The 22,061-nt window shown below is 37.9% G+C and overlaps 4 protein-coding genes, 2 long non-coding RNA genes and 1 pseudogene across 7 annotated transcripts; 4 read left to right on the forward strand and 3 right to left on the reverse strand.

Annotated features, from left to right (window-relative positions):
* Nucleotides 1-129: 129 nt before the first annotated feature.
* Nucleotides 130-4,266, reverse strand: LOC124336544 (annotated as a pseudogene).
* Nucleotides 4,267-5,413: 1,147 nt separating this feature from the next.
* LOC124336614 lies at nt 5,414-7,200 on the forward strand. Its single transcript, XR_006917123.1, has 5 exons — nt 5,414-5,581; nt 5,771-5,851; nt 5,909-6,062; nt 6,128-6,307; nt 7,042-7,200. It is a non-coding gene; the product is annotated as an uncharacterized LOC124336614 (long non-coding RNA).
* A 73-nt stretch (nt 7,201-7,273) lies between these two features.
* LOC124336613 lies at nt 7,274-12,361 on the forward strand. Of its 2 annotated transcripts, none has more exons than XR_006917122.1 (3): nt 7,274-7,410; nt 11,805-11,968; nt 12,042-12,361. It is a non-coding gene; the product is annotated as an uncharacterized LOC124336613 (long non-coding RNA). The 2 variants fall into 2 exon arrangements; XR_006917121.1 differs by lacking the exon at nt 7,274-7,410 and adding an exon at nt 11,488-11,712.
* On the reverse strand, nt 7,586-10,937 carry LOC124336122 (vascular endothelial growth factor receptor 2-like). The gene is made up of 13 exons (XM_046789789.1): nt 10,704-10,937; nt 10,204-10,480; nt 9,961-10,119; nt 9,763-9,869; nt 9,445-9,690; nt 9,245-9,383; nt 8,950-9,180; nt 8,733-8,880; nt 8,610-8,671; nt 8,377-8,534; nt 8,195-8,314; nt 8,001-8,130; nt 7,586-7,933 (listed from the first exon to the last, which is right to left on the reverse strand). The coding sequence occupies exons 1-13, from the start codon at nt 10,770-10,772 to the stop codon at nt 7,686-7,688; spliced, it is 2,094 nt and encodes a 697-aa protein (XP_046645745.1). The 5' UTR covers nt 10,773-10,937; the 3' UTR covers nt 7,586-7,685.
* Nucleotides 12,362-14,250: 1,889 nt separating the features above from the next.
* Nucleotides 14,251-16,628, reverse strand: LOC124336386 (astacin-like). The gene is made up of 9 exons (XM_046790169.1): nt 16,496-16,628; nt 16,224-16,343; nt 16,017-16,092; nt 15,790-15,939; nt 15,542-15,662; nt 15,263-15,450; nt 15,030-15,098; nt 14,612-14,721; nt 14,251-14,539 (listed from the first exon to the last, which is right to left on the reverse strand). Exons 2-9 carry the CDS (start codon nt 16,335-16,337, stop codon nt 14,492-14,494), a joined length of 876 nt encoding a protein of 291 aa, XP_046646125.1. The 5' UTR covers nt 16,338-16,343; nt 16,496-16,628; the 3' UTR covers nt 14,251-14,491.
* A 1,664-nt stretch (nt 16,629-18,292) lies between these two features.
* On the forward strand, nt 18,293-20,414 carry LOC124336661 (trypsin Blo t 3-like). Its single transcript, XM_046790445.1, has 9 exons — nt 18,293-18,310; nt 18,397-18,454; nt 18,579-18,646; nt 18,714-18,799; nt 18,930-19,059; nt 19,133-19,186; nt 19,688-19,820; nt 19,883-20,004; nt 20,253-20,414. The coding sequence occupies exons 1-9, from the start codon at nt 18,293-18,295 to the stop codon at nt 20,412-20,414; spliced, it is 831 nt and encodes a 276-aa protein (XP_046646401.1).
* On the forward strand, nt 19,661-20,646 carry LOC124336479 (anionic trypsin-2-like). The gene is made up of 3 exons (XM_046790307.1): nt 19,661-19,820; nt 19,883-20,181; nt 20,253-20,646. Exons 1-3 carry the CDS (start codon nt 19,703-19,705, stop codon nt 20,412-20,414), a joined length of 579 nt encoding a protein of 192 aa, XP_046646263.1. The 5' UTR covers nt 19,661-19,702; the 3' UTR covers nt 20,415-20,646.
* The last annotated feature ends 1,415 nt before the right edge of the window (nt 20,647-22,061 follow it).

Genomic DNA, 22,061 nt, shown 5'->3' on the forward strand with positions numbered 1-22,061 from the left:
ATTCATCAGTAAAAGAATTATTTTAAAATTCCAATTCGTTTGTGAATTAAACGCGGATTAATTTTCTCCCATTTCTAGGCCTCCCACTTTTTGTCAATCTGGCAATCAAAATTGGTTTTTCGTTTGTATTAACGTCTAGAGTTTTGGAGATAGAATTTTGAAACTTGGCTTGTGTATTCACTAAGTGTAATTACATCCACAGTTCAATTTTGTTAAAGAAATTCTTATCCCTTAATGAATTAGAGTCGAATGCATTATCTTCCCATCCCCCTTAAAATTCCCTTCCCCAAATTTTCGTGTCGACGTTCATTTTGCGAATTTTGGATGTTGAACCCAAAACCTCAAAGGGATGCGGCAATTTCCTCCTCCAACATGAAACCCGAGAAATGGGTGTGGTGGTAACCACTTTTGCCTTCGTCAAGCAAATACGAGGATGAACTAGAAAGATATCTAATCTCCACCCAGAGTTGATCGCCTGTTTTCAAGTTCAGCGTTGACTGGAGGGTCACCGGATTGAATTGATCAACGGGGGCGTTACTCTCTTTAACAAAACTCGACCCGATTCGATTCCCGTTCAAATAAAGAAAAGAAGCAAGCCAAGAAGAAGATGAAGATTCAAGACGCGCCATTCCCACGAAAGAGAAAAAATAAATTCCCGGTCGCGTTGCCGTGAATTTCCCCGACGTCAAATTCATGGCGTTTCCCTCGTTCACCAACGCCAAATCGAACGGAATCGGAGTTTCTGTTTTGTTAAATGAAGAATTTCTCTGGACGTGGAAATGGACGGGCGCCGATTTGACGTCGGCGTATCCGATCCATTTCTGTTTGTCTGTACAAACAAAAAGATTTGGATGAACAATAACAAATAAAATTAAAGCTCGTTATACCATTTTGATTAGGATAAAAGTCACAGTAAATCATTTCCATCTTCTTCGATCCTTTGACAGAAAAGAATCCGCTCAGTTTGTGTCCCATTCGCTCCAGATCCCAACAGGAGGTTGGCATTTGACCAATGTCAACTATTTCACTCGTTCGGGCTTTCAAAAAGGAAATTTTTCTTTTCTGTCTTAGAAATAAAAATGTTTAATTATTCAATTTTACCATTTAATTTGGTTGTCAAATCCGCAACGGCCGACTTGGTGTTGCTCAATTCCATTCTCGTTGAGGCCAAATTTGTTGTTGCAGTTTCCAAATCATTTGAAGTTGCTGAACCATTTCGTTCGATCGTATTAAAACAAGTTAGTAAATTAAAAGAAAATGAATTAGATACCTCCAAGTAATTTTCTCAGATTGTCTTCGGCAGTTTTTAGTTCGTAACTAAATCGTTGCGAATTCGCTGCACAAACAGAAAACCAAATTAATTTCGTTTGTTTTTCAATCGTTGCGAGAATTGAGAAGGTATTTAAATTGGGACGATAATTTAATTGTTCAGTATAATAATGAAATAACGATTAGTTAGAAACTCTATAGATTTAATTACTCTCTTATGAAAACATTTTTTATTTATTTTACCTTTCAATTCGGTCGCCAAATGCGAAACGGCGGACTTTGTGCTGTTCAATTCCGTTCTCGTTGAGGCCAAATTTGTTTTTGCAGTTTTCAAATCATTTGAGGTTGCTGAACCATTTCATTCAATTAAAATGTAAAGAATTGCAAATAGGATTTAAAAAAGTTAACTTGTACCTCTCAGATCTCTTTTAAGTTTTTCTTCAGTGACTTTTAGATCTTGACGTAATTGGTTTGAATTCACTACACAATCAAAGAAAACAAAATTTAATTGATACAATTTTTCTCAATTTCGTTCAATATTCGTAAGATTTACTTTTGAGTTCAGTTGATATATTCACGGCGATTATTTTCGTCTCTGCCAATTCTTTCTCGGTCGCTAAATTTATTGAAAAGGTTTTTGCTTTCAGATTTGATCTGATTTTTTATATAAATAAAGGTAAAATACTCTTTAATTTGGAAGATAAACCATCGAGGTTTTTGGTTACATCAGCCCTCGTGTTCACCAACTCCTTTTTAGTCTCTGTATTAATAAAAACACAATCAAATGAAATTTTTTAAGGCATTATGAGATTGTAGATTGCAATAATAAAAATTATTTTGAATTTGGTGACTTGAAAAAAATTTCTTATAAAATTTTTTCCAGTACAGCGATTAAATACCATTTAATTGGGCAGATGAATTATTGACGTTGGCCTTTGTTTTCTCCAACTCCTTTTTAGTCCCTGCACAACACAACATTTAAATGCAGTTTTCGTCAAATCATAGTACGGTAAATAAGTTAAAATACCTTTTAATTCATTAGTTAAATCGTTTTTCGCATTTCTCAGTTCGGTATTCGTCTTCACCAAGTTGTTCACAGTTGTAGTTAAGAGTTCAGTAGTGGCTGAAATTCAATTCCAATAATAAATTAAAAATTTAATAAATTTATTTTGCAAAATTTACTTCAAAAACCTTTAAGTTCCTCCTTTAAATTATTCCATTCGTCGGTGACAGTCAATTCTGCGTGTTCTACAAATTTGATTGGCGCCGATAGTTCAGCGGTCGTGTAACGGACACGAACGTTGCGATCCTGAAACGATTGAGAGTCACGAAATTTGGCCAAATTGATTCTGCTCAATTGCATCGGTTTGGGCACAAATTTTTCTCCGTCCCATTGGACGTGATTTCTACTTTCTTGTAATAATTTTTCAACGTCTTCCTTTACAATTTCGACTCGCCGGGAACTATCGGAATCGTTTGACAATTTCCCTGAAATTGTTGAACTGATTCTGTCCACGTCAGCCCAACTGTTTGAGTCGTAATTATGTTGGATTCTTTCTTTGTTGTCCATTTTCCTGTCATATTCATCTGAATTTTTCTTTGCATTTTCCTTCCTCTCGTTTTGCTGATCGGTATTGTGCGTGTGACTATTATTGGTCGCAATTTTAACGCCGTCATCAGAGCCGACGTCATCGACGGTGATATCAGTGTCATCTCTGCTGGTTGTCGATTTGTCATCGCGAGTTTGATTGCGACTAAATTGTTCTTGATCAGTTGCTTGTGATCTTCTCATTTCCTTTTCATTTGCATCTTTCGATTGATTTTCGCGACGAATTTGTTCCTCCCGTCTTTTCTCCGCGTCTTTATTACTCGAAGTTAATTTTTCTCTTATTTCCGCTTGTTTCTCCGCTTTCTGAAACATGTCCGCCAATTTCTTTTGGGTTTCCGTGTCCAGTTTGTTGAGGATTTCATTTAAAGTTTTCGTCGTTTTATCCGGCCGATAATTGTCGTCATTCCAGAAAACAGAGTCCCACATCTTGTCGCTTTCATCTTTGATGGTCGTCCTGGATGTGACCAGCAAATCTTTTAAAATATTTAAAATTTGCGATTCCGTGTCGGGAGACACGACCTCGGAATCGTCAAATGTGTCCATTCGAATGTTGGTGGCCGTTTCCGCCAACATTTTTTTCTCGTCGTTGGCCGTCAGAAAAATTTCTTTTTTGTCTTCAAATTTCTGCAAAAGAGTCGAGACCATTTGACCGGAAGTGACACTGTCGATGCTGATGGTCGTCTGTTTGGTTTGCGACGTCTGCGATGACAAACTGTAAAGGAGTTTGAAATGGTCAAATTGTTCGGGGTCGGATCGCATTTCTCTGGCGAGTTCGTCGCAGATTTTCTGTTCAAAACACGACAGAGAAAGTCGCAGAGTTTTGCTCTTGTCATAGTTCGTCCAAACTGGCGACAGCGAATAATCTGATGCGGGTGTGTTACTGGTTAGAATGACCTTCTCCAAGGGAATGACTCTCACTTTGAATTTCTTGACCGATGGATTTGTTTAAATGTTTGACAACTTCATTCTGGACTTTGTCGTTCCACATTTCCACACGAAATCGCATCTCTGGCTGTTTCGTCACTTTGTTGTAAGAACTAACGGCACTTTTGTGGTCCAATAGCGCAATGGGGGAATAGAAATATTTTTTCTCACTGGCAGTTGTCGTTGCTTTGTGATTGTCAACGTGTTCGTAAATATCAACGAGAAAGTTGCCGTACTCCATAGAACTTAGCGTGTCCGGTGAGATTTGCAGTTTCGCCCAAGAAGAAGAACCGCCGGGGTTGTCCAATCGGCAATTGCAGCAAACGACAGTAAAAAATATGACGAGGATGCACCTCACCGGTGTAGTTGCCATTTCCGTTGGTTTTATCGACACTTTGACGTTTAAACTGAACGGGAACTCAAGAATTACTGAGCATTCATACAGAAAAGTTGGACGAACTCATTCGACTGGGTTTATTTATTTATTTATCGTGTGCGCGATAAAAGTCCAGCATCGAGTGGAAGAAAATACAGAAATGTAATTTAATATTCCTGGCGAAATTCACATTTTTATTTATTTTTTATTTATTTTTTTAAATAAAACGATTTTTTGTGTGTGGAACACAACGTTTTTAAGTGATTTCAAGCTGTGATATCAATCGTAATATCATTGGGACAGAAATACGAAGGCAAACTCATTTGAATTTGGTTTTTCCACTTGGGTGTTTTCCGTTTCTGTCAATTTTAGTCCTCGAGAGTTGAAAGATAGAAAAATAGTGTCATTTGATAGTTCCGCCAAGGTCGTTGCTTGGCGTATATCCTGCGTATAAAACAAGTTCACGAATCTTTAAAACGCAATATACCAATCAAATAAAATAAAACAAGCTAGAGCAGATAAGATAAATTTTGAATGCCACACATTTTAATGGCCGTGAGTCCCGACAATTTTTTCTCCTTCCAGCACAGGCGGATTAATTGCGCATGTGGAAAATTGCCAATAGTTAAGAATTGCCTGGTTCTTTCAGTAAGTTTGTTCGATACGCAATTTATGTACCGTACCAAGAAAAAAGGGTAGCGGATAAAAAGAGGAGCGGATCACCTAATACGCGCGGGTTGGATGTAAGCATCATAACAAATTTTGAATTCCAATTTATTGCTGACCATCATGGAAGTGTCAAACGTTTTCAAGTCCCAAGGAGAACAAAATGGTGATCGAATGGCAATTTTTATGCCGCCTTGTCCACTCGCTGTCGCCTCAATGCTCGCTTGTGCCCGTATCGGAGCCGTCCATTCCGTATAGTTTTCGCTGGATTCAGTGCAGAAGCGTTGGCCACAGTCGCATCAATGACAAGATCTGCAAAGACTATTCTATGGCAAGTTTTTAGTGCCATTTCTCGTCCCCCCACCCAACTATTAAGGGTCACTGACACTCGTGACTGGTGAATGATTAATGACTGGAAAAGTTACGTGTTGTTTCCGTTCCCGCATTCAGATTCAAACTATGCAGCAACTGTTACTTTCAACGATAGATGGCCTATGGGAAAAAATGGCTGCCGCTCTGCCTGCCTGTTGCTTTTTCATTCAATTGATTTCTTGTAGCCTACTTGTGCTCTACGGTTGTGGTTGAAATGGATTCTTAATTTTCTTTGTCATTTTTCGTTAAGTTATCAAGAAATCAAAAATACAGCAAAACAGGAAACAAAGCAGTCTTTCAAAATTGAACAAAAAAACGTGTCTAAACTCTAAACGAACCCCAGAAACCGAAAAATTTGCATGATGGTAAGTGCAATCAAGTTTTGTGATGTGCATCATTAGTGAATAATCGTGTTGGCTCTTGTTAAGTGCTCAGTTGTAGTTGTCAATTAAAATCTTTAAGTTAAAGTCAATGCCCAATAACTTGAGTCTGCTTGACAAATATTCGGAAGTATTCTATGTGAAAATAACATAAGTATTTTTTTACATTCACAGAATTGTGAAAATGGATAAACAGAATGAAAATCACCAATAGGAAGTTTCCACATATAGTGCTCTATTACTTTATTTTCAAAGGTGAGCGAGATCAGTAGAATTTCTTTTACATTTGTTTGTATATTTTCATTTGTGTAGGACTCCTCTTTTTCATTTCATCTAAATTGCCCTGGAATTTTCCTATAATTTTTGAATCTGAAGATCCTATCACCTTTTCCTAGCAAAAATCTAAACAAAATGAGTCACTTACAGTTTGGGTTCCACTGTTCACGTTCACCTCCAGTTGTTTCCTGTATTATAATTTTTTAGTTCCAAAATTCCAAATACGAATTTATATAATTTTTTGTTTTCTATTAGACGATATTCCACGTGGTACTTGTACGAATTTGAAGTTTTAAACGTAGAAAAGTTTGGTCCACCTCCTCTTCAGGCGGCAGCAGCCAGCGATCGCTACATTACGTTCGTACGGTGCTTTTCGCTGAAGAGCACCAGGAAAAAGGATCGTCGCTTTAGAAAGACTGGGATTTCAGAAATGAAGTAAGACATTTATCTTGAACATCCATTTATTACTTATAGGCTGTATTTGATAACATCACCTCTGGTTAATGGCTCAACTTGATTTTGATTGGGTAACTTTTTTGTTACCGTCATGCAAGATTTTTCGATGCCAGTGCAGCTGAGGGGCTGGGCCAGTCTTCTGGTAGATGCTACTGACAGATTATGTCAGTAAGCGCTTTACATGTGTTCACGTCAAATGATTTTTTTGACATGCAGCAAAGATTTTTGTTAGAAGAAATCAGAAATGTTTTGCCTTACAAGATCATTTAGTGGGTTTTTCGAAAGCAGTTGAAACTATCAAGAACGTAACGATGCAGGGCATCTTGCCCCGTGAACTTCGTGTTACTCTGTTATAAGGGGGGGGGGTATCATTTCCCCCCAAAATTGCTTTTATTTCTCAAACGAATCTAAATTTGGTTGCCGTTTCAAATCTCCCTTTTAAATTTGGTTACGAGTCCTAAGCCTGATCAAAGCCTCTTTTTTTTTACCCAGTTTGCATAAGGCATTGATCTATCTAATACAAATCGGATTATCTTCATGCCCTTTGCATTCTCTACTGCCAATTGGAATGGGTAAAGACTAATTTTGGCAATAGTGATGGTAGCAGTTTCTATAACATCTCCTTTCACATTTTCCTTCAGTCGAGACCGACTACTGTTTTTCGATTTTGGCACTTGACATCTTTCACATCATCTATTATCTTAATCCTTTAGACAATTGTATCAGCCTCACCACCTATAGGCAGCCTGTTCTCTGGACTTATACATGTCCACTGTCGCCACTTCAACCGCTTAATGCGATTTCATCGATGGTATTGGTATAGAAGCATGTCACCGCCATTCTCACCAGTCACGGGAAACTCAAGGCCCTTCTTCTGGTAACTTGGATACTCTTCAATTATGAAAAATTACTCAAGTTTATATTGTGCGCTGATCGCTTTATTCCCTTCTGCTGTTTGTTTGGATGCCATTGCTTTTCAAACTCACAAACTGATTCCGGTGCGTCGAGCGACACCGCCCTCATCACCGCGGAGAAGAATGGACGTTATGAAATCGGCCTTGATTCTTTAATTCTAATATGAGGTATATGCAGTTTTATTTCTATATAGTAATCGGTAGTAATAGTGAAGGTTTTGGTCTCGCCGCTCTGATCGACAACGCAATTTTTCTTGTGCAATGCGGCGATTGTGGTGTTCCCGTTAAGCAATTTCCTTTGCGAGGCAATGAAAAGATAGAAATTAAAAAAAGACGTGTTGGATTGTTCTGTGGAAAAAGAAGATGACAGTTTTATTAATTACAGATTATTGAACGAAATTTATTCATGTTGGATTGATTCAGGGTTGGAATGGTTCATTAAGTTAGACTGTCACACCGATTAAATCATTTTCGCGTTCTAGTCTATTTATATTTAAATAATCCAAGCCGACAAGTGACTCGATGTATTTTTCCACCATCTCTGCCAGTTGGGAGAAAGTTGGCCTCTCCTTTGGATTTATGTGCCAACATTTTTTCGTAATATCCCCAAAGAAATTGGGAGAATATTCCGGTTTTTCCATTCGGTGTCCGTTTTGAATGTCTCTTACAAGCGCCCAACCATTATCCATTCCTGAAATTAGAATTATTTAACGCTAGTCATTCATTTTTATGGCAATTTCAATTGATTGATTTCCCACCTGGATATGGAACTTTGCCGAGGGAAAAGATTTCCCACAAAACCACCCCGTAAGACCAGACATCCGATTGACTGGAAAAGATTTTATCCGTCAGGGACTCGATGGCCATCCACTTGATTGGCATCAACTCCTACATCATTAAAACATAAAATTAGTAATTAAGAAAATAAAGTTTTGATTGCCGCCTTATTTACCTCTCCCGTTTTCTGGTAATCGTAATCCTTCATTTGCCTGGCCATTCCGAAATCGGCCACTTTGACGACTCCGTGATCGGCCAAAAGGACATTGCGGGCGGCCAAATCGCCGTGTAGAACCTGTTAGGGGACGGGACATTTTGATTAAATAATTGTATTTTAGGTGAGATTGCGTCTTTGACCTTCTTGCTGGCCAAGAATTCCATCCCTCGAGCGATTTGTAATGACCAGGAAATCAAGTCGCTCGTTTTTATTATTTGATTGGCAATTGCTTTCGAATCTTCTGCGTTAATACTGGCCTGTTCTGATTCGGGCTGATTGTCAACATAATTTTCCGATCCTTCAGTTTTTTAATCGATAAAAGCCATGTGAATATGACGCAGTTGATGGGAAAAAAAATTCTGCGTAAACTCACGTCCCGGAACTTCATTGTCGACAGACAGCGGATGCTCGGTAAAATCATTTGAAACCGAGAGACTTTAAATATTGAAAGGAATAGAATAAACAAGTGGCTGTCGTTCACTGTTTCATCTGTTACTTAGCTGGTGTGTTGATTTCCACCGTTTCGTCCCCAGGTAGAAAATCACTTAATGCGGTCAACTGGTTGATGAATTTGTTCCGGTGTTCAATTAAATAAGATTTTAAATTTCCAAATCGGCAGAAGTCGATGATGACCAGAATTTCTTCTGCAAGTGACAACAAAATTTTTTTTTTAATTTATTTTGTTTCATCTGTTTAATGATGGTGATTTTTACCTTTGACGAGGGTTTTGGTGCAGGCCCCCATCAAATTAACAATATTTAAGTGCGATCCTAAATAAATCATAATTTTTAATTCCCTAATAAGAGCATCTAATGCGTCGTTTGAATTGGCTGTTGGTTTAATCATTTTAACGGCGACTGTTGTAATAGTTTCATCCGAGTCTTTCATGCCCACGGCCTCAGCTTTGACAACTTTACCGAAACAACCGTATCCCAGTTCTTGACCTTTTAATTTAACTTTGAATTATTTTCTGCCGTTAAATTAATTCAATGGTGATGTACAACAAACCGAGTCTGAGCCGTTTTCTTGGAAACTCCCATTTCTTGTCGTAGGGCAGGAATTCCGTTTGAAATTCCATTGACACATCCGGGTCGATCTTACTCGGATCTCCATTCAGCCTTTTTTCAAGTTGTCTTTCTACGGTTCTCTTTAAAATGATTTGAGTTTTGTGTGTGCTTCATCATTAGAATCAGTAAAAAATCTTTTACTTTGTCGAGATAAACTTTAATTCCGATTCCCAATCCGACTGCAAGTAATCCGATGAAAGATGCAGATATGATGATGGTTTGTGTATCTTTTTCTTGACTGTTGACTGTGAATAACTTGTTTCTTTGCTCTCCTTTGCTGTTTTTCCATCGACATTCGTAGAATCCCTTCTCCGTTTCTTTTCCTTGCAGTTGCGCAATCGACGCGGTTTCGTTTTCATAGACCAGGTCGGAGTATGCCATGCCATCCTAGATGTTAGAATACCAATTGAATTGCCAACCTGAAAATACCGCGTAAGAGAAGAGAATGAAAGATTTCACCTTGAGCCAATGAATGGGAACATATCGCGACAATCGATTGCAGATCAAATTTTGGCCGACACCTTTTTTTAGGGAAATTGAATTAGACACTGGGTCGTTGTTGATTTCTATGAAAAGAAAAGAAATCCGTTAATATTATTTTTAAATGTAAGCATAGGACTTGGCATCTTTTATTATTTGAATTCATCAAATATTCACCTTTAATAGCGAAAGAAATTTCTTTGACTGCTGTCGAATCGTCGGCGCCATACGCGCATTTGAATTTGGTGTATGGGATATTTAGGGTTACGTTGATCAAGTGCAATTTTCGCTTAAATTTTAATCCGTCTGTCGTCCTTTCAATTTCGTTTCTAATATCTGCGACGATAGGCGAGATTTGCAAATAGAAAGAAATGTTAAAATCAGCGTCACTCTTCTTATAGCATGTATAGTGTTATATGCCTGCGTTTGGTTCCTTTAAGTAATCGAATGAAAACTTGTGCCATGTCGCTTTTCCATTTCCATAAAAGTACCATGTTGGTGGATCTATTGACTCGTTGGTTGAGGATAATGCGAAAGAACTGCAGATTAAAGTGACGTTGGATCCTTCCATTGGGTCATCAGCTGGTCCCACTCTCTCAATTTCGATTCCTATTTGTTCAATCGATCCTTCTTCATTCACCTGCTCGTTCTTTTCTACTTTGGGGAGTAGTCGTAAGTCTACAGCAGCTTGAATAATCTGAACGGCCAAAAAAGAAAACAAAAGTCCAAGCAGGGCCCGTCTCTTTGAAATGGGAAACATTTTCAACTTGGGGAATTGCAGCCCCACGTCCAAAGATAAAACACAATTTCAAACGTTCAATAGTTTGAATAGAAAACGACGAGCAATTATTCAATTTCTATTTTGGATCAGGAAATCAGCGTTGTTTCACCCGCGAACGTCTACTGTGAACTAGAGTTACCTCTTTGCTTGAACGCTCACGGTTAGTGAACAAATTAAGGAGTGGCTCGGAAAAAATATCTGGAAACATTGAAGGTGAACGAGGATTTTCGTGGCGACATGCTGAAATCCACACGGTGGAGGAAGTGCCCGTTGCGGCTGTGCCTAATAGGTTATTCAGATCAGCAGTAGAGACGAGAAGTGGTTTTGAGCTTGCAAAGCATCAGTCCTTTCCTGTTCTCTTTTCACTGCTGACGGAAATGGGTCACATGTAAAAGGAAAAAATATTTCCACAAAGAATCGAACGCTTGGTTTGCGGTAATGATGTATTATTAATGAGGTTATCGTAGTATCGTATATCTAGCTTCTTTTTTTTTTCTGACGGATGTGTTGATTTCGCCAACGTTGCTCAGTTCCATTGCTTAATCCAGGTGGTTTCGAGATTGCAACGCATCAGTCTCGCTGTTCTCTTTTAACGGCTGACGAAAATGCATATAACTCTCGATAACTTCGCCCAGTATTTCTTGACAGACTGGAGTTCGAAAATTCTTTTCCTGCATCAAACGCTGTTATTCTCTTGATTATTATTTCATTATTTATATGACGAACGACGACTATTGGCGATCGAATTTTTGTGGTTTGACAAGTTGGAGTCGACTCAAAGTTTATGCAAAAAATTTGATGATTGAATTTGTTCCATTTAACAGAAACTATGCCCGATTCTTTTCTAAGATGCTACGTTTATGGCTTGAATAACATACCGTAAAAGACTCGAAATCAGACATAGGCTTGGGAATTAGGTCGAACGGTAAAATACTTTTCATATTGTCATATAAAATGAACTACAACACACACATCGAACATTAACAAATCGGATTATCTTCATGCCCGTTGCATTCTCTGCTGCCAATTGGAATGGCTAAAGATAAATTTTGCCAATAGTTAATAATTATTAGTAGTAATTATTAGTTAATATTTAATAACCTACAGGATGTTACTCTGGTGGAGACATACACGAAAACTGACAGCAGGTATCATTTATTTTTCCCCTTTGTGCTTCACTTTGTGAATGTATTTGAGGAAATGCTTTATTATTTCACCTTTTTCTTTTGGCTTTCTCTAGTTAATGGATGAAAGACACTACCCCTCTGGTCAACTTAATGTACTAAACAGTGAGTGGTTATATTTCTTGCTATGCCAACTGAATCTTTCCAAGAGCTGTGAAGCCACAATGTGCTGGTCAACGCGGTTGAACGAATTAAACTGGACTGCGACATTCAAATTTCGGTTCGTTTCTTTTGACTAGAATCTTCCGGCGCCAATCCCAAATCCTTTGATTTTTATTTTTGCATTTCTGTAGATTCATCCGATTTACCAGTGAGTCTCCAGAGCCACGCTTGTCACTGCCTTATTGTTGGACATTCCATGCCTAGTGAAGAATGCGAATTGACGGATAAACCGCTTGCCGAGCACTGTACCTTTCGTTTACATCCTGGCTTTAGTTTCTCTTTTGGATTCAAGAAACCCCCATCATGTCCGGCTGTGGAATTCCTCTAATCAAACATCGTGTACGTCGTATCGCTGACTGGTGCACTACGCTCTCTTGCTGTGCTGACGTCCGGGTGGATTGGTTCTTCTGGAAAAGTTGTGAAATCGGATTTCTGCTCACGTAAAGGAATGATGTTGGTGGCGCCACAATAGCGATTTCTCCGTCAAACAAACGAGTCCATTTTACAGTGGATCCTCATCAACGTCTTATGTTTCCTCATCTCTTCAATGGAAGATACTAAAAACAACTGTATAGCAATCCGGGCAATCATACTCTGTCTACAACTGTAGTTGGGAGTCCAGTCAAGCCTCTTGGAGTCGAGATCTCAAGTGAAAATGACATTTAGTTCACCGACCCAACAGCAACCAAGAAGCTTGATTCGCTCGGTTTAGCATGTCAACATATCGCTTTAATCTTCTCGAATCTTCAGCATCAATGGAATAATCAAAGGTTTCAGCAAGAAAAGTTATTTTCTTTTCTTCAGGCCAATTGAAGCTGTTGCTGCGATCAAGATACTCACATGTTTGCGATCGGCTGAATGACTACCCACATGAAGCTTGCATTGCTGAAGGACATGAAGAAAACTGTCACCAAAGAAAATGTCGAGTGATATTCCTGAAAAGACTTTCTTCAGTCCTCCAGACTTTTGCTTATCCAAAATATAGCCAAATTCGTAAATTACAGGTAAATTTTTGTTAAAACTTTTTTTGTTGTTTTGTTTAAAGCAAATTGGAAAAAAAATGTGTTTTTACAATAGTCTCTTGTTGCAGGACTAACTCAATACGTCGAAAGAGGATTTGCCTTTCCCGACAACCGCTGCTCTGTCTCGGAATTTGAGCTAACACCACCTACATTGAGGAGGAATATCAAACGAAATTCATCAACGTGGAGGCAGCGCTTGCAGCAAGTAAGAACTTTTTTTTATATCTTTCGCAAACTGTTCGAAAATTCGAAAGTTCTACTTTGACTTCATGTGTTCAAATTTGCTTTACGCAATTTGACAGATACGTTCTAGTTGAGTTGTGACTTGTCTTCCAATTAGTTTTATTTTTACGTAGACTTCAATGTCGTCATCACGGCACAGGCTATATCGTAGACGATGCTCGAGTTTGTGTGTGTAGGGACTGTGGCAGTGGTCGTAGATTCATTAGCAATCGTTTATTAGCTAACACGACATGATTAATTTTCAGTTGTAATGTTGGTGTTGGTCTCTCATTTTTTGGAACGACAGTTGCTTTATCTTCTTTTTCATAACGAGCGAATAGATGGCGCATCTGTCCATTTCATGCGGGTACCGATGGCATGAAGTACAGTGCATGAAGTGCATGAAGTGCATGAAGTACGTCATGCAGATGGGTGCCACCCACGGGTACCTTGAAATTCGCATGTTATTACATTAAAACCAAAGTAGTTGAATGACATTTTCTAAAGATAAACGAGATATGTAGGGAATGTAAGCGTTTCATTTTCGTATTGATTTTGTATTGCTTTCAAGCTGCGATAGGCACACAAATTTAAATTTAAAAAATTATTTTTGTTTTATAAATCAAACCGAATTAAAAAAAAAAAAAAGTCCCCTGCCCTTATTTTTTAAGATAGACACTCGAATTCGTGACGTGTAGCGATGCACAGCAATAATGCGCGTGTAACCATGAACAGTTATTTAAAAATGGGTTTGTGTATTCAGTTAGTCTAATACAGTCAAAATTTTGCAAAGAAAGTTCTCCCATCCCATGTTACATCAAATCCAAAGAAAAATTTCGGGTCGACAACTATTTGCGCATTTTGGAACCCAACACCTCAAAGATACGGTCGAATTTTCTCCCTTGTGAAACCCGTGAAATAGGTTTAAAAGAGATGAGAATAGAAATAATTCAATAATTATGAGTACTGCACTCCCGTGAATAAGAAAAAAACTAATTCCAGGTTGTGGTGCCGTGAATATCTCTGATTTTAAATTCATGGCATTTTCGTCGTTCACCCACGCCAAGAGAAGGGCATACGTATAGAAACGTAAGAGAATCTGTGCTTTCATGCTAAACAAACTTTATTGAAACTTCGTGAGACAAATCAGTCTCCAGGTGAACATAAAAAGGACTCTATATAAAGATACGCCTTTAAAGGCTGTTATTTCAGCAAAACTGGTCACCAGATCACCATACAAACATCAAAAACTGCAGAAAAGAACTGTAAAAAAAATTCGGTATTAAGGGTGTGAAACAGACTGATGCAATTTATTCTCACGCGCGCGTCTCAAGTTTTTATTGGGATGGGAAGCAATAAAGTGCGTTCAATTTTTGGAGATCAAGCTAAAAAAACATGAACATTTTGTAATTGGTATAATTTTTCAAACCTGTTTTTTTTTCTCCAATTATACTCACCGAACTTAATTTTTCCAGTTGTCCCAATGTTGGGTTCCCAATAAGTGGGATAATGGTCGGAATATTGTCGTCAATAGCAGCAGCATTTTTGGGGTAATGCATCACAGACCCTGATAAAGAAATGTTAATTGGTGTTATAGCGCATACAAATTTAGACAAAAGAAAACTCACTTCACTTTCTCTAATGATATAATTATGCAATTTAATCTATTGGTAGTTTAGACTAAAGATTACTAAAAATTTAGATGTGATTTGTTATCTTTTTTCTCTGACTTTCCTACGTTTGCTTAGAAAACCAACTCTCCCATTTATAAGCAATACACCTTCTTTATTATTGGGGCCAACAATGGATTAATGAAAATTAAAATAACGATGGATCATAAAATCATAAGATTAAAAAATATATATATGTATTTACCGTAGTCGTAATCAAGTCCAAGAGTCGTTACCTCCAAATCTGTGTTTTTTTTAAAGTTGTCGGAATATTCTACAAAAGTTCAAATGTAAATTTGCAAGAAATGATTAATTCACAATAAAGTATTAAACCAGCATTATATAGCGGATCAAATAATAATTTTATACGATAGTTTTCGTTGATCATCACCGATCGTTTCACTCGCACAACTTATGCATAGACTATTAGATACTAACGTTGTTGAATGTTGTCAAAGTTAATCGTCACGTAGGTGTCACGATCTGGACGTGTGTGTTCATGGAAAAATCCAGCGGCGTGCATTAGTTCGTGCATGACTATTCCTGGTACCCCACTAGGGATGCATCCATCATCGAGACTTACTTGTTGAGCGCCAATGTTGATCATGCCGACGTAACTCCAGCAACTTTATAGTTAAAAAAAAAAAAAATGTAAAGTTAAATGAATAAGAAAACGAAAAACTTTGGCCTGATGCCAAATTAAAAAAAGTAACATACCCTCCTCCAGATTTGAAAATGGTTAAATAATTCTTTTCACAGGTTCGAGGAACGAAACGGATGCACGTTTTTTCGTGGTATTCGCTTATAGCAAAGGCAATGACCGTACGCTGTTCGCTTGCTTTTCATCGGAATCGAGTTATCAGTAGCCAAAGGCGGTTATCAGCAGGCAATCCAGGTAAAAATATTTGTTATGATTTCTTTTTAGAATAAGAAATTTAAATTTTGGGAAAAATGTATTTAAGTACTGTAGTTTGCTGAGATTTCATAAGGTATTTGGGCATTGGGCCAACGGTAGCTATTTCCCAAGATAGCGTTTTTGTCCCCATGAAACTTAATGTCACCTTCGTGAAGCGTGGGATCTTGTTTGTCCCAAGGAATGAACTCATCTCTTATTTCTACAGATGTACAAAATTAACAAAAATAATTTTGTGACGGTAAAAGAAAGAATCGAGGTAAAAATGGTTAGTTTTACCTTTCCCAATGTTGGAAAAATTTCGTTGTAATAATTCTTCAGTCAGCGGTTTTCCAGCGATGAAATTTGTGCTGGCCTGAATTGAAGAAAAATAAGAAGCATACCCATCATGCCGGCAAAAACATAATTTTTTTTTCGTACAGATTGTATGTTTCCGAATACTATTTTACTGATTTTTCAAAGTCAAAATTTTGATAAAACTTGTACCCGATAGAGTCGACTTTCCAACGAAGTCTTAAAGACGGGCGTAGCGGTGACTGATCCAATAAAGAAACACGCCACCCCGGAAAACGCCAGAATCGTTGAAATGGTATTGGTCATGTTTCTCTAAATTCAACAGTATACATTTTTTAATCTTATTTTTAAATATTTGTTGATCTAATCAAATGTTGCATAGCCACACAGCCTATGTTTTAGAAACAAAACAACAAAAACTTTTGGTTATAAAGTAAAAGTAATGATCGAGTTTCTGTGCTTACATTGTAACTCAGACTGACAGCGATATCTTCTTTCAGCCACGCAAAGACTTGAGACACTCCAGTAATTCTTTAGAGCTAGCTGCTTATATATTACGTTGTATACAGGCTACATCGATATTAGTAGAAAAAGGACCTCAATGCTGCAGCTATCTACACTTCGTCATCGCATTTGGGCCACGTCCAGCACATCTGTTTCAAAAGTGTGCATAAGGTGCACCGATGACGCACCTTTCGTCCTCCACCCCTTCCCGGATTCAGTGGATGCAGATGTGACCCTAATTTACCAAAGTGCAGCCGGCATGATATCCAGATGCGTTTAGAAATTGGACTTATTGCGAGCCCGAAGGGCGAAGCTAATAATCGCATACGCAGAAAAAAAAAAGCCATGTCACTTTGTCTGTATGTATGTATGTATGTATGTATGTATGTAACGCTCCATAGCTCGGGCTTTTTACGACACATTTCAGACTTTTTGGTCTTAAAAATTACACAAAAAATATGCGGTGCGACCAGAACAAAAATAATTTCATTTACTTAATTAGTTCTCCTGTAATTAATGAAAAACTGTTAAAATAATTGCTTAACGACTAAAGACATCTGGCGGTGGCGACTACAACTTTTTCACCTTAGGTTTAAATTTCACTTTCCACTACATATGTAAGTGTCATTTATTTAACGTGTTAAGTTTAAAATTCATCCTTCTCGTCGGATAATTTTTATTGAAATATATTCGTAATGGATGGTTAAACATGAGTAAAATAATTTTACGAATATATTCCGCCCAATCAAATCACCACCAGATGTCCGTAGTATCGCCGTGATGACGCAATCTTTGATGTCCCATCCATGACGCAACAACCAGATTTGCATTTATGTTTTGCAGTTATTTGACTAAAAGATGGTTATTTTTAAATTCAATTATTGAACTTTATGTGTAAAAATTGGAAAATAAGAGTTAAGCAAACTAAACGTTAATAACTTGCAAGGATATTGAACTTTGACAGAAAAATACCGTTTTAAGACCAAAAAGTCTGTGAAGAAAAGTGTGAACTGTGAATAAGTCCGAGTTAACAATAGGCCCTGAATTTTTCATTTAAGACAGTTTTCAACTGGCTTACGATTATCCCTTCGCGGCGAGCTGATAAGCTTGCTTTTCTATCTTAATATAACTGTGGCAGCGAATTTAAAGGTTCACGCTTCGAGATCCGGCTTCCATAAGTTTGTTGTTTTGTGTTTTTCTTTTTTTTTTTTTGTTTAGTTGTTCTCTTCTTGCAAGAGAGGCGGTCATTCTAGAATTTTCGCAGCGAAGCTATTGGTTGAAATTTCATCATGGCAGCCAGAAAGCTGTGAACAACCAAACAGAGAAGGTGGCAGCCGCATAATGCCGCATATTGCAAAGAGAAAACCCCAGATGACCAATGGTAAGTGAACATTTGCCTTTTAAGCCCCACCTCTGGCGCGACATAATTGTATCAACACAGTTATCATATTCTGATAATCTATAAATGTATGTGAATACATACCTTTGCGAATGAAAATATCGTCACATCATGATGTTCGTCCACTCCAATCATGATATCTCATAATTTGGTTCTGACATAGCATGACGAAACAATGATATCTTTAGGAAAGGTGGGACATAATTTTTTACCTGTGTTCGTATAGCTTACTTGGATTACCCTTGGGCAGTAAATAAAAAGGCCCGTCAAATACAGGCGACCACCAGTTGGATCGCCGACTCTACCCACTCTCTTATTTTCGGGTCGACTCTCACGGCAAATTTCGCTATCGCTCACGATGCGTCTTCTTTCTCGGGTAAGCCATCTGAATTTTATTTTGGTTTGAGTGTGGAATTTTGTGTTTTTTTACTGAAACTTTTATTATTTTATCTTTGAAAAAAGGCCGCAGCTCTGCTTTATTTCTTCATTGTTGGTTTGCATGCCCAATGGATTTCCGAAGGTAATAGACTAAATATGCCCCTTGGCAGATGTTTAAAATTAGTCGCTTTTAAATTGTCGGTTTTCATTGACCATAAACTACAAATTTTTGTTATTTACCTTGATAATGTATTTTGGTAATTTAGTGGACGATCGTATCAAACAATTTAATGTCAGTGGAGATCCAGCTGTGGAAGGTGAATTTCCGTATATGGTAAATTATTTGATATAGTCTCAAATGTATAGTTTTACATGGTTTTCAATTTATGTTTCCTTCTCAGGCTATTTTGAAGCTGAACGACGATTTATGTGAAGGAACTTTAGTTGGACCTTCCCACATCTTGACTGCAGCTCAATGTTTATTCGGGTAAATATAGAAGCCTTACCAACTACAGTCTAATTAAGAATTGCATTGCTTATGCTTCTATCGTATAAAGCCTATATTGAATTTTAAAAGTGTCCATCTTAATTTTACTTGGGTTTCTTTTGTTTGAAAGTCGTTCTACAACAGATGCCACCAACTTCCAAGTTTTATTAAACACGCTCACAACGGATGGCGACGCAGGAGTTGTCACTGTAGGAGTAACGAATTTTATAATTCATGAAAATTTCAACCCAGTTACCAACGTAAGCATGATCGTATTGGTGATATCACAGTTTATTTCCTTACATAATTTTAACCTCGTGTAATCTTACACAGGATAACGACGTGGCCCTATTAGTCTTAGAATCATCAGTTACAGATGTACCTCCTGTAACCCTTCCAGATATACCGCAACCAATTACAACAGAACCGACTACAATACCAACTACAACAACTAAAAAAACTACTACAAAACAACCAACAACAAAAACAACGACTAAGACGACCACGAAACCAACAACAAAAACGACAACTAAGACGACCACAAAACCAACAACAAAAACGACAACTAAGACTACAACGAAACCAACAACGACAACTAAGACGACCACGAAACCAACAACGACAACTAAGACGACCACAAGACCAACAACAAAAACGACAATTAAGACGACCACGAAACCAACAACGACAACTAAGACCACCACAAAACCAACAACAAAAACGACAACTAAGACGACCATGAAAACAACAACGACAACTAAGACCACCACAAAACCAACAACTAAGACCACCACAAAACCAACAACGAAAACGACGACCAAAACACCAACAACAAAACCTACCACAAAACGCACAACAACTAAAAAGAAAATTTTTAGATCTTTACAGATTCCTTCAGAATCGATGTCTGATTTGGTGCATTTTGACCATTTATTCAATGGTAAAATAACTAATCGAGCCTCCAGTACTTATGCTGATAGCCCGGCCGTCATTATTGGATGGGGAACAACAATCACTCCAGGTAAAATGTTCATGCCAGTCTATAATTTCAAGGTTTAGATTGACAAATAATTGAATCAATAGGAGGAAGCCTTTCAAATACATTGTTAAAAGCTGATGTCGTAGTGGAGGACAACACAATCTGCGCCAGTCAATATCCCGATTTTGTCGGCGATAATATGCTGTGTGCCACGTTTACAGAACCAGTAAACCCGCCAACGGAAAACCCGATTACTACATCAGAAAACCCTCTACCGCCATCAACGGCCAATCCGTTGTGTTCACCAGCTCTCTCGGACTGGGCGACTGAATTACAGCCACTGAGTTTTTTTTTCAATAGAACTGCTGGAAGGGTACAGACGAGAGCAAACACTTGCGAGCAGGTCACTCTTTCATGAAAATTTCATAAGTGATCGTGTTTTTTTGGAAATTAAAATAAGTTTTACTTTTACAGGGTATCGACATTGGCGGTCCGCTTTTCGTCGATGGAGTTCAAGTTGGTATTAATTCCTTCGGCTATAATGTTGATTGTGCTGATCCTAGTTATACTGGCTTATACACCCGAGTCACCACTTATCTTGAGTGGATTGCGACTACGATGGCCAACAATCCGTAAACAGGTAAAATAATGGCGATTCGTCATGACTATAGTCTATACAAACTGACTGCATAGTTTTATTTTGTCATGAAATTGGTTTTATCAAATTACTGTCTTTTTTATATCAATGATCTAGTTATTTTTATTTGCAAGATTTTAGTGTTTCATGTGTGTTTGGTGTATTAGATATGCGTAACGGAAGTAAACAATAAAACCAATTCTTTATTGAGCAAATAAATTTCAGGTAAATAATCCAGTTTATTTAGTTTTAAAAAAACCTTGGGTCTTAAATTATGGTTGAAATCAGTTTAACAAGCGATCTCCCACTCAACCGGACCGAAATACCCTCTTTTTGGTGGAGGTACTTTTCGGATCGTAATCCGGAAAAGGACTTTACAAATCCGGACTAGGTCTATTCTGTTCAGAATTGCAAGGCGATTCTAACGGAATTAAGTCCGGATTTTTATCTTTTCCCGTTCACGAGATAATCACGGTTGAAAATCGTGAAATATCACGAAAACCCAAAGTCTCCCCCTCCGACTACATCGCTTTTAGCCGTATATTCGGCTTCTACAAAAAAACTAATTAATACAAAATGTAGCCCTTTCATCCCTCTTTCAGAATCCAAAAGGATTTTCTGTAATTCTTAAAGATGTCCGAGCTCCGAGATATCACGATTTTCGTGATACCCCCATTTCGACACATTTTTCAAGCATTTTATTCGGCGTTGCCGATTGCCGTATATGTGCTTTTTGCCCCCTTTTCTCTCCACTCCTTCCCTTTTTCCCTGTTTCCTATGTATCAAGGCCTTGTATATCGATACAGATGGGACTTGATACATAGGAAACAATGGAAAAAGCGAAGGAGTGGGGGCGAAGTCACATATACGGCAATCGGCAACGCCGAATAAAATGCTTGAAAAATGTGTCGAAATGGGGGTATCACGAAAATCGTGATATCTCGGACATCTTTAAGAATTACAGAAAATCCTTTTGGATTCTGAAAGAGGGATGAAAGGGCTACATTTTGTATTAATTAGTTTTTTTGTAGAAGCCGAATATACGGCTAAAAGCGATGTAGTCGGAGGGGGAGACTTTGGGTTTTCGTGATATTTCACGATTTTCAACCGTGATTATCTCGTGAACGGGAAAAGATAAAAATCCGGACTTAATTCCGTTAGAATCGCCTTGCGATTCTGAACAGATTAGACCTAGTCCGGATTTGTAAAGTATTTTTCCGGATTACGATCTGAAAAGTACCTCCACCAAAAAGAGGGTATTTTGGTTCGGTTGAGTGGGAGATCGCTTGTTAATAACGAATTAAAATTAGGTGGCGGCAAAATTTTAACTCCAACGTAAATCAGCTGACATAAAAAAAACGCCCATCATGGTTCATGGATTTAATTTTTTTGCAGACGAATTCGCTGTCAATCAGTTATCAGTATATGAGAGAGCACAAGCAAGGTGTGCGTATCTTTGTGATCTGCATATAAAAGTGAGTCTCTGGCAAGAATGCAACTTTTTAGTATGAGAAATCCGGAGTAAACGATCGTCTTCTGTAAAGTAAACAAAAAATTTCTTAGCATTTCATATTTCACGTCCTTTTTCCTACCAGAGGAAAGTTCCAAGTGGGTTGTGGCTTTACAATTCCAGTTGTTACTTTCCA

This window comes from Daphnia pulicaria, chromosome 4 (assembly GCF_021234035.1).
Source record: "Daphnia pulicaria isolate SC F1-1A chromosome 4, SC_F0-13Bv2, whole genome shotgun sequence".
In the NCBI taxonomy this organism is placed as follows: Eukaryota; Metazoa; Arthropoda; class Branchiopoda; order Diplostraca; family Daphniidae; genus Daphnia; species Daphnia pulicaria.